This window comes from Plasmodium yoelii (genome assembly GCF_900002385.2).
Source record: "Plasmodium yoelii strain 17X genome assembly, chromosome: 14".
Lineage (NCBI taxonomy): Eukaryota > Apicomplexa > Aconoidasida > Haemosporida > Plasmodiidae > Plasmodium > Plasmodium yoelii.
This window is the reverse complement of record NC_036186.2, coordinates 196486-209570: the sequence shown is the minus strand read 5'-3', so window position 1 is coordinate 209570 and position 13085 is coordinate 196486. Positions and strand designations below refer to the sequence as shown.

Here is a 13085-nt window from a genome sequence, read left to right as displayed (position 1 = left end):
TGCACAAAAAGCAATTATAACTAATTATGTAGCATTTTTATAATAAAAAAGGAGGTATTAAATACAATTGTTAGAAAAAATGTAGTTTTTAATATACGAAAAAAATGATAAAATTATCTAGTCAACACAAAACATCACTATAATAAAAAAAATACATGGAATATAGATTGAAATATAACAATTAAATGCAACGGATATAGTACAAAAATAAATGCGAATGCGAATATAGGAGTAAAAATAAAAATAATTATGTTTAATAAGCCTATTTGATTTTGTGGTGATATAAAAAGTTGACGCGCAAAAAAAAATATATATTTTTTTTATTTTGTTGCCATAAATATATATATAATATGAAATATTTTTATATTTTTCTTAATATATATTTATAAAAAAATTTTAAGTATATATTTAATATTATAAAGGATATTTTTTATTTCTTCGTGTTTGATATTTATAAGGAAAACAATTAGTTTCATAAAATATTGTATATATGGCGACTCTAAAAAGATGTTTCAATGAAATTTAATATATTGATAAATAACTGAATAAATAGGTGAATAAACCAATAAACGAATAAATGATTACATAACAAGGCACACAAATGTAAGATTTATATAACCATAAAAATTAAAATATATATCAACTGAGGGTAAGACGATAACATACACGTTTTGATATTTAATGATATAGGTTTTATTCCATAAGAAAATATAAAAAATTATTGAAATGTATTTAAATATTGAAGATTAGTAGATATTAATTGGAAATTATTTGTAATATATATATTTGTACAGACCTCATTTGGGATTGTATATCAAATTATTTTGCCAATCATAGAATAACGGGTTGTACATATACCTTAAATATAAAATTGAAATAGTAAAAATATTAACAAAAAATGACTGAAAATAAAATAGAAGGACCTCGAGTAATAAAATATGAAGATAGCACAAATAAAAATTTTATAAGGAAATATTTAATAGATGTTAAAAATGAATTTATAGAAAAACAAATGAGAGCATTATATGAGTGCCGAGAAATATATAAAGATGATGTAGATGAAGTATTAAATGTTCTTACTTATGCTTTAGAAAATAATGATAGCGTTTTATTAAGGCATGAAATTGCATATGTAATAGGGCAAATAGGTAATGAAAAATCTAATGATCTTTTAATTAAATTGTTAAGTGATAAAGAAGAAAATTTAATGGTTAGACATGAAGCTGCTGAAGGGTTAGCTGCAATTGGCAGTGATTCAAATATAGAAGTTATACAAAGATTTATAAACGATGAACAAATCGAAGTTAGAGAAACTTGCGAATTAGCTTTAAGTTCATTAATTGAAAAAAATAAATACACAGTTTGTTCATGTTCTAATAAAAATATTATAAAGGATGCAATAAAAGAAAAAAGAAGTGAAGAATTTGTTTCTAAAAAATTTAATACAATTGATCCAATTGTATTTACATTAAATAGTAATGATAACTTTGGTAAATTAATTGAGGATTTAAATAATGATAATATTCCTTTAAAATCACGATATGAAGCATTATTTAAATTGAGAGACATGGAATCAGAAGATTCTATAAATGCTTTAGGGGAAGCTTTATTAAGAGACAAAAAATCAGCCATTTTTAGGCATGAGGTTGCATTCGTACTAGGTCAAGCATTACGTTTAAATTCTTTAAAATATTTATTATCATCTTTGAAAAATGACAAAGAGCATGAAATGGTTAGGCATGAAGCTGCTTTAGCATTGGGCTCTTTAGGAAGTTTAAATTTAAATTCACAAGAATATAAGGATGCACAAGATGTTATTATAAACACTTTAAAAAATTATGCAAAGGATAGCTGCAGGGTTGTTGCCGAAAGTTGTTTGGTTGGACTAGATTACATAGCAGAAAATTTGAACATTACAATAGAAATAAATTAATGTGTGTGTTCTAAAATCACATACATATCAATCTATTTGTTCATTAATGTATTTTTTATATGAATTAATATGTTTATTCGTTTATTTTTTTTATGGTTATTTTTTTAACGATGTGAATTGCTACATTGGCATTTCCTGACATTTCTAAAATACTTTTTTTCTTTTACTTTTATTCATGATTAATTTTAATGAAAGTTTAAACTTTTTAATTTATAAAATTTTATATATTATAAATAAATTTGAAGGAAAAAAACGATGAAATTTTTATATAAAATAAAACAGAGGGACATGCGAAATAAACATGAGGAGCTATGGTTTAAAAGAGTTTCATCAAGTTTTACTTTTTTGTTTTGCAATAGTTGATTATCAATATATTCGCATACTTTTTTTATATATATTTATTATTAATGTATTTGATTCTTTTTTTTTTTATGGGACATAGATGTATGCATGCGTGAAGTATCATGAAAATATTTTTAATTTTCTCACATGTGGCAATTATAAAAAGAATATATAGCAGTCTTTTTTTTTTGTTAGTGAATGAATAATTTCTTATAACCAAAATGACATTGAAAAAAAAATAAACTCGCATTTATTTAAACTTAAAGAAATGTGTTCCTAGATATTTTAAAATATAATTGAATGTATAGTGTGAGATTATAAAGTGTACGCATTTTTATAATGATGTAATATAACGGTAATTAATAGCTTACAAAAAATGGAAAAATAAAATAAAACTCGATTTATAATAAATTTATGTATATGTAAATGTATATATTAATTATATACATAACGTAAGAATATTTGTTGATTTCGAAAAATACATTGAAAGAAATATTATTAAAAAAAAATTATTGCTTAAAGTGATCATAAGAAGCTATATGGAATGTAAATGTGCTTATATGTATTACGCATTATATGAATATGCTTATGTGGTGTTTTATGATAATTAGCTATAAAAATAAATAAAGTGTTTTTAAATATATACTAAAATGTTTTGCTATTTTTATATAATATAAATAGTTAAATAAATATATATATATATATATATATATATATATATATATATATATATATATATAATCAAGAAAAATGGAAACAGCTATAACACTACTACTAATAAACAGTATAATTGATTCAATTCATTCACACTAAAAAAAATTTAATGATGCATATATAAAAAATAAATAAAATAGAAATGGAAAAAAATAAACACTATTCATATATTAAATAAAAGAGAAATGACATTATTAGATGTCATAGGAGCGCGTGCTGCCTTTTGCGAATGATATAGATTGAATAATACAAATAGTTATATTAATTTCTTTAAATTATTTTTGGTATTTTTTTTTATTTATTAAATATTCTCGATATATATACATACATATATAAAATATAGGGAAAACAGAAGAATCAGATGATAAATGAAATGCAATTACGTAGACACTAATAAAGGTGTAAATACGTACCGAATAATGAAAGTCTGTATTTTTATTTGGGACGTATAATGTCTTTAATTAAACAAAATTAACCCATATAAAGGTATGAATATTACAGATAAGTAAAATATTTTCAATTTTTAAAGTATTTAAATAATTTTTTTTGTAATTCCGTATACAGTAAACAAATACATTTGTCCACAATATTGACAAATGCCATCATTAGATAAAGATGTTTTGTAAAAATATGAATGCAACATAAATTTCACAAATGTTCATTTGTCTTTAAAGAATTAATTATTCATGCTTGACATAAATATTATAAGCATGCGTTGTGTGTGTGTGTATATATTTAATCTTCATAAAACATATAACACATTTGTCAAAAAAAACATAATTTATGATTATTTCATCCATTAAAACATAGGGAAACATATATAGAGTAAAATATATCGATATAAAGTGCGTGTTTAAATGGATAATAATGGAGATAGAAAATCAAAAAGCGTCAAGAACAGTAAATTTTTTGAGTTATTAAAAGGATGCATTAAAAGAGTGGATGTTAGTGATTTGTATAAAAGTTCTATTGAATCATTTTTCGAAAAAACAAAAGAATCCAATATTGATATTAATCATATAATATGCAAGAATGCCTATGAAGATATTGTTTATTTTTTTTACACAAATGTAATTGGTGAAGAACATGAATTTCTCGTTTCCATTCTTGATGATGACGCTTATAATAAAAAAAATAGATTGGAAGATATTAAAGAAAATATCAAAAAAAATAAATTAAATTATTATGAAAAGTTAAATAAATTAAAAAATATAATTCTTGAAAATATAGAGAATTGTCAAAAATGCTTAATGGTATATTATGTTCTTCAAAAGAAATTTATAGAGAATGTTTTTTCAGTTATAAAAAACGATGAAAATTTAATAAATATATTAAAAAAAGAATTATTTAAAATAAATTTTTATCGAGTTATTAATAAAATAGTTTGTCCTATAAATAGTAATAAAGTATATTCAATTATATTAGAACTAATGTTAAATGGGTCGAAAATATTTCAAGTAGATAATGATTATCAATTAGATATAAATAAAATAAATAAGGAAAATATGAAATTATTTATTGAAAACTTTTTAAATTTAGATGATAAAAAAATATATAATATTATAAAAAAGTATGCAGACGACGAATCATTATATTTTTTCTGTGATATTTTATATAAAGAATTTGAAGCCAATAAGAAATTGTTAATAGAAATTAATGAAGTGTTATATAATAAGGATGGGTGTAGTAAAAATGAAAAGAATAAAGAAGATGTTTGGATAGTTTCTGATAATTTGGGATATAATGGTAATGATAAAAAAGTAGAGGAAGGAACAACTATTAAAAATGAAAAAAAAAATGTAAACATATTTCCTTACATTTATTCGCATATATTTCTTCTGTTAAAACACGTTTCGGTGGAAGATGGAATCAAGAAGGTTTTGAAGGAAAAGATAATCCTTTATTCCTTAATGTTAAATTCATTAAGATACTCAGATAATTTTATACAATTAATTATTTTTAAAATTATTCATAACACATATATAAATGATGAAAAATTTTTTTATAACGATGCAACTAAAAAACTGATATCTTCCATATTTTTATATTGGATAAAATTGTCAGATGGTTGTATTATTAAAATGCTTAACAGCAATTTGTCTGAGGAAACTAATTATTCGAATAAACCAAAAAAAGAGGATAATTTTTTAAAAAATAATATTAGGGATTATGATATATTTAAATATATGCAATGCTTATTATGTGGAATATATTTATTATTTCACATAAAAAAAAAAAATACACAAATTATTGATAATGGCGAAAACAGCAGGAGCAGCAACAATAATAGTAGCACTAAAATAAAAACGTCGTCAACTATATTGAAAAATGAAGGTAATAAGAATACGACATATGTATTAGATGAAGAAAGTGCCAAAAGTTTTTACTTAGATAAATTTATTGTTAACAATGAAAGTAATAAGTATTTCATATGGGTTCTATTTCAAGATCATATGGAAATCATTAATAATTTACTAAATTTGTCATTCAAAGTTTTGTATTTTTTGAACAATTTTAAATCATATATTGCAAAAAATGCAAATATAAAAAATAAATATTTTGAATTGGCGTCTACTTATGCTTGCTTAAACATTATTTATAATATCCTTGATATGAATAAAAAATCATATATTCATTCTTTTGAAGTGGATGAATATACAAAAAAATTGTATAAAAAAAAATTAAAAGAGAATTGTGTGATTTTTGAGAATATTGCTATACATTCCCTTTCCCCTCTTATTTATAGCAAGGATTATTATGTTCGTCTTTTTTCAATAAAGGTTCGTGCATTCATTATATATACTATGAGAATGAGAATAATATGTATGGTCATGAGTTTTTTCGTTGATGCATATTATATGTATATGCGTATTTATTTGTATTTAATAAGTTAATACACATGTGTTATATTTTCATATTTCTATACACACATGCTTATATTTCATTTATATTAGGCGTTGTCTATTATTTTATCTGATTCAAGTATCCGTGATTCGTTGGAAAAAAATATTATTTTTGAGATTTTTGATTCCTTAGTGAGTATAGAATTTTCCAACGACATATTACAAAAAAATGAAGAAAAACTTTTGGTAAACAATTTATTATTACACATATTTAAGGCTAATATAAAAGATAACACATATTCAAATAAGGTAACAAATATAATATTTAGTGATAAAAACAATGAACTAATAAAATACCTGGTACATATTTGTGACGACGATTTTAATTTAATAGAATTGAGGCATATATTTGAGCATTTTTTCGTTTTATTTATAAAAATAATAAATATTGTGATAAATAGAGTTGAACAAGTATTACCAATTGAAAAATATAAAGATTTATTTATGAATGTTTATAGCGTTATTGAAATGTTTATGAACGAATTAAAAAAAGAAAAGAATAAGAAATTAATGTTATTTTTTTTGCCGCAAACCATATATTTATGTCATTTAATTTCAAATGGTATATATAAAGCAAAAGTTCATTCAGCTATATCTTTTCTTACACATGTTTTTAATACAATTAAAAATGTTGAAAGTAGTTTATCATCTATATATGACGATTTAATTAATTTGAGTCATTTAAATGAAGAGATATATGACGAGGAGATATGTTATAGTAGTGATGATGATACAAAAGAAACCAAAGACATCAATATTTTGTATTTTTATAATAAAATATATAATATTGAACTTGAAGAAAAACCCCAAAATACAAAGGACGTTAATCTTGGAGGTAACATTGGCAGCAATACCAACATCTCTAATGGGGAAACAAATGTAATCACTATTACTAGTTGCAGCAATAAAGATGATAATAAACAAAATATAGACAATATGACTAAAAATAATAAGCTTGATAATCTGCAAAAATTAATAAAAAAATGTGAAAAATATAGAAATATACGGATAATGAAAAACAAAGAACATGATAAAATGATCTACAAATATATAAATAGCTTCTTTTTTTTATGTGTAAGTAATACAAATAAGAAAACGAAAAAAAATATAATAAAAGCATTCGATTTGATTATTAAATATATTATGAAAGATGAATATAAAATGAATAGATCAAAGAATAAAAGTAAAATTTTAACATTGCCACTTATAATTATTAAAGATATGGAAAATGAAGAAAAAAGATATAATTTAATTATTGGCCCTTATGATTATATATTAAAGTGTTATATAATAGACTTGTTTAAGTGTAAAACATATTTGGTGCTATTTTTGTTATCTATATTAAATTTTACTAACACCATGATATTGTTTTTAAAAAAAAAGGATTTTATAGATAATAGTGCAAGTGAAAAATTAAACATATTAGATAGTTTTATATTAGTAAATTCGAAAGCATGGTTTTATTTAAATGTTACAATAAAATGTTTGAGTAAATATATGGACAGAAATAAATGTGATCATATTTTATTAAAAATTATTAATTTAATAATTGATAACATTTGGAAAATTATTATATACATTTTTTATAGTGTTAAAATAAAAGATTTTGCTATAAAAATAAAGACGTGTGGAATAAATGTTTATGTAAGAGATGCACTTTTACTATTTTTAAAATTTTATTCCACATGGATGTTATTTATAAAAAAAATTGCAAAGGAGGAAAAGTACTATTCTTTAAATAATATTTTACCAGATTTATTTTTCAAAAAGTTATCTTTTTTAAGTTGCCAAATATTAAGTTTTTTTCAATTTATTGAATCAAATATGTGTTTAATAACTGACAATGAAACGAATATATTTCTTTTATTTAAGCAAAAGGAAATTATTAAAACCATTTTAGAATCATTAATATATTTGATAAAAATGAAAGCGTCAAATAATTATGAAAGTTGTTTAAATAATATTATACAATATAAATTAAAATTAAAGAGTTTGAAACTTCCACAGTGTACTCATGAAATACTGGCTTTGTGGGAATACAAAAATATTTTTAATAAAACTAAAGAAATTTTGTTGAATCAAATTCAAGACAATGATTTATCATTGAGGAGTAAATTGGAAGAAAAAAGCGATCCATCGAAAATAAGTAAGTTAAATATTCAAAAAAGGGAAAGCTAAATAAAATAATAGTGAAATTATTAAAATGTAACACTGTAAATAAGTCTTTTAAAGAATGTTTACTGCACAAAATTTACTATTGCAAGGAAATGTATTTTTCATTAATGTATTCAAACATATTTGTTTATTTTTATGTTTATGCGCAAATGTATATAGCGATATATAGATATATGTTTTCTTCCATATTTGTTAGATAAAGAAGTTAGTGATTTACCACGAACAGATGAACGCGCACATGTTTCTAATTCCAAAAAAAATGATATTAAGGAGAATGCTTTTCTAAATTATGAGCAGGATAAATCAAGATCGGGTATTAAATCCAATTTAACTTGCAACAATAAGATTTTAAAAAATAAAGGAGTAGCAAAAGAAAATATAGAGAAATCAACTGGAAGAAGGGAAGATACTGCTTCGAGTGTGTTAAAAAAAGAAGAAGCATTGGAAAAAGCGAAAAAAATATTAGAAAAAAATGCTTCATTAAAAACACAGAAAAGAGCTATCGTATTGAATGAAAAAAATTCAGAAATAAATAAGCATCAATACTTTAAAGAGATGAGAGAAAAAAGAATGGAAATAGAAAATACTATTAATAAATACTATATTATGTTGCAAGAGTTTCTAGAATGGGACTTTTACGATTTAGAAAATTTGGATAAATACAAAAATTGCATTAATGAAGAAATTCCTACCCGTTTTAGAAATGAGGACGAATATTACAAGTATATTTAATATAAATAAATAAATAAAGAAAGAAAGAAAATAAATTATTGTTATGGGGCGAGACAATAATCAAGATATAGTGAATAAATGTGTCATATAAGTTGTTTATATATATATAACTATACACATATTCTGCTTTTTGTTTTTATTTTTAGATTTTTTAGACCGATGGTCTTGGAGGAGTCCAGATGTTGCATATTAAACAAGATGGTTGGAGAGACATGCAAATTTGTTATTAATGTTATAGGAAAAAAAAAAACGCCATATTGGTTAATATGGAATATTTCGGCATCTAATGAAAATAAGACAAGTCTTGAGAATTTGAAACCAATGGATCTAATAGTTTTAATTCCATATGAAGATGGGAATGATAGTTTACGAAATGATGATAATGAAAATATTAGATATGATGAATTAAAAGAAATTATGAAATCGCAAAAGCATATTCTTGGATTAGTAGATGTTGCTTCTAACAAGACAGAAAATATTTATGACATAAAATTAATAAACGAAGACAATTTTCCTTTGAAAACCGAAAAGGGAAAAAATCGATTAAATTTAAATTGTATAACATATAATAAATATTATGCATATTTTATTTGTAGCTTAATAACAAATATAAGAGAATTTCAAAGTGTGTACGGAAGTAAAAGTTCACCTTTATTCAATACAATTTTGAATCCTGTAGAAGGTAATAATAAGGATACATCTGAAAAAAAACATGGATATAAAAGTGTTAATCAAAATAAAGATAAAATGATTAGTGAAAAGAAAGAAAATTTAAATAATTATGAAAAGTTCATATTGCAGAATATGAAACGTTGTAATATGTTAAATGAATCACAAATTGATGCTGTTAAATTAGTTTTTTTAAATAAAAATAGCATTTCTCTAATACAAGGTCCCCCAGGAACTGGGAAAACCAAAACCGTCATTGGTATTATATCTGCATTATATGCATTAATGAATGAGAATAATAGTATTCTAAAAAATGGAAAACAAGTAAACACAAAGGAGACGGCTTACAATAATGAAGGGAATGGAAATAATAAAAAGAAAATTTTGGTGTGTTCTCCATCAAATTCTGCTATAGATGAAATTGCTAAAAGAATCTTGAATGAAGGTTTAATAAATTTTGTGAGGGAAAATAATGGTAAAAAGAACAGTATCAATAATAGTGACGACAGTGATATTTTAGATGATGATAATGTTAATTACATAAATAAGAAGTATAATAAAAAAAGCGGCACATTGTTTACTGATAAAAGACGCGATAATAAATATCATAAAATTCCATGTTTTAAAAAACAAACTATCATACCTAAATGCATTCGAATTGGGTTATCAAAAAAGACGGATAAAGAAATTCAACCAATTTCTTTAGATTACATATTTAATAAAAGGAAAAATACAAAGCAAAATGCTTATGAAGATCATTTTAATAATCGAAAACAATTTATTTCCTTTTCTCTTAAAGCAATTGATTTTACCTTAAATAAAATGAAAGAAGTAAGAGACAAATTAAACTATAATAGTTCAAAAAAATACTGTGTAGATGTTAATGATACAAAATATAATAAAGAATCATGTGAAAAGGTTGAAAATATAAATAATTTTTTTTCAGAAGAAATAATAAATAATGTTGATGAAAAATATTTGGAAAAATTATTGTATTTATTTAATGAATCACATTCACATTATGAATGGAGTTTAGATAAATTAAATTCAGAAAATAATACTTTTGAAGAAAGGAAAAAAATACTAATTGAAGCAGATAAAGAAGTTGGCGCTTTTTATTCAAATATTAATAAAGATAATATGGTTTTAGAAAGCGATGTTATATTTAGTACATTATCTGGTAGTGCATCACCAATTTTAGAAAATATCGAATTTGAATATTTAATAATAGATGAAGCTTGTCAATGTGTGGAATTAAGTTGTTTAATACCATTTCGATTGAAAGTAAAAAGTATTATTATGGTTGGAGATCCAAAGCAGTTGCCAGCTACTGTATTTTCCGAAGATTGCAAAAGATATGGTTATAGTAGATCATTGTTTGAAAGACTATTATTATGCAAAATTCCAAGTGTTTTATTAAATGTTCAATATCGTATGAGACCAGAAATATGTTATTTTCCTAATAAATATTTTTATAATGGATTAATAAAAAATGATGAAAGTTTAATGAATAAGCCATTGTTTTATTTACATTATTTAAATATATTAGGGTGTTATAAATTTATTAATATACAAGGTATTGAATCAATTACACACCATAAATCATATATTAACTATGCTGAAGCTTATTTTATATTTAGATTAATAGTGCATATTCAAAATATGATGGAAAATAAAGATAATGCTAGTCCAATACCTCGGTGTTATAAATTATCCATTAATTTTAATCTCAAAGATATTGGTATTATTTGTCCATACCAATCTCAAGTGCATTTAATTAGAAAATTGTTTGAAAATAATTTCCCAGATAATGAATATCCAGAAGTGTCAACTGTAGATGCCTTTCAAGGAAGAGAAAAAAATATTATAATTTTTTCATGTGTTCGATCATACTTGCAAGCTATGGAATATTTAAAAAATAGCAATGAAAATAATACTTATAAAAATACGAAAAATAAATATTTCGATACAAAAAATTTGGATGATGAAGATTCAGATGATTTACATAAAATAAAGTGGACAAATAATAATTCTACAAATAACAAAAATAGCTTTAAAACAATACAAAAATGTGGGAATAATATTGGATTTTTAAAAGATGAAAGAAGATTAAATGTTGCCCTTACAAGAGCAAAAGATTCTTTATGGATAATAGGGGATAAAACAAATTTACAAAAAAACTCTACATGGGATTCTTTAATAAAAAACGCAATTGCAAGAAATTGTTATGTAGATTTGAATTTAAACTTTGATAGAAGCACCAAAGATGAAAACATCGAAGAGATAATAAATAATTTTTTTTTAAAAATGGATAGCATGACAAAAGATGATCAAAATTGGAAAAACGATGAAAATGATATAAATAACGATACGAGTAGTGAAATATTTAATTCGTCTAATTCGGAATATAGCATTAAGAAAAACAAAAAAAATAATGGATATTATGCTAAAGAAGGAACCCACCAAAAAAGTAATGACGAAAATGACGATATGAAAAGCAAACATAAATATAAAAGACAAATGAAATTGGATCATAAAAATGAAAGAGAATTCAGTTTTAGTAGAGTATATATAGGTAATCAAAATTATGAAAAGGACCAACAAAACGATAAGTTAATTAAGGATAATTTATATTTTGAAAGAAAAAATGGAAATAAAAGAAGAGCAAATGATGATTTTAATGAATTCGATGAAGACAACATGATTTTTAAAAAAACAAAACACTATTAATTGGGATAATATATATATGTGCTTAAATATTTGTTTATATACACGAAATAAACAAGTATTGTTTACGTTTAAATTGAAAGAGCGTAAAGGTAGGAATAAAGATATTTTTGGACAATTGGAGAAAGGAGGTTATAAGAGAATATTTTTGTGATATTTATCATTGTTTGGTTAATAGCACATGTCATTTTTTGTTTTATTAAATAGATAAAAAATGGTGTGTAAACTAAACATGTGAGCATATGCACATATATTAGCTAATAAAATAGCTTCATATAACTATGCTCAAGTATAATTTAAATGAAATGCATTTTGTTTAAATTGTTTTTCCTATTCCTTTGCATTTCATCTTGTTTTTGTTACATTTTTAATGATTAAAAAAAACGCTACAATATTTAAATATATGTCATTCCATACGATTGTTTAATGCGTCATATGCATTTTTGCTTACTATAAATTTAATATTAGAACATTTCAAAATATAATCAACATAAATAATTTTTGTGTACCATTTAAGGCTATATTATATATGCATTTGCATTATTATTCCTATTTAGGGCATATTTCCTAAAAATTCATAAATATATCTTTTTTTTACAATGTAAGAATATCCTACTATATGTTGAATATTTAAAAGTTAAAAAAAAAATGATTATAATTTATAAAAAATAGGAAAGTTAAAGTGAATAGAAAACCTTCAAATTAAATAGCATTGAATGTTTACTAAATTACGATAGTAAGGTAATTTCACCGTTTTAATTAATTGTTTCTAAATCTGTATATACATGTGTTATAATATATATAAGCATACACGTCATATATAAAGACATGGATATATATATTTAGGAATATCCAATTTATAAAATAAAAATAAGCATAATAGTAGTATT

At 22.6% G+C, this 13085-nt stretch overlaps 2 protein-coding genes across 2 annotated transcripts; both read left to right on the top strand.

Annotated features, from left to right (window-relative positions):
* Positions 1–898: 898 nt before the first annotated feature.
* Positions 899–1933, top strand: PY17X_1402700 (uncharacterized protein; the record flags this gene model as incomplete). The annotated part of the gene is made up of 1 exon (XM_721461.1): positions 899–1933. One exon carries the CDS (start codon positions 899–901, stop codon positions 1931–1933), a length of 1035 nt encoding a protein of 344 aa, XP_726554.1.
* Positions 1934–3846: 1913 nt separating this feature from the next.
* PY17X_1402600 (conserved Plasmodium protein, unknown function) lies at positions 3847–12198 on the top strand (the record flags this gene model as incomplete). The annotated part of the gene is made up of 4 exons (XM_022957394.1): positions 3847–5769; positions 5944–8038; positions 8264–8789; positions 8946–12198. 4 exons carry the CDS (start codon positions 3847–3849, stop codon positions 12196–12198), a joined length of 7797 nt encoding a protein of 2598 aa, XP_022812794.1.
* Between the last annotated feature and the right edge of the window lie 887 nt (positions 12199–13085).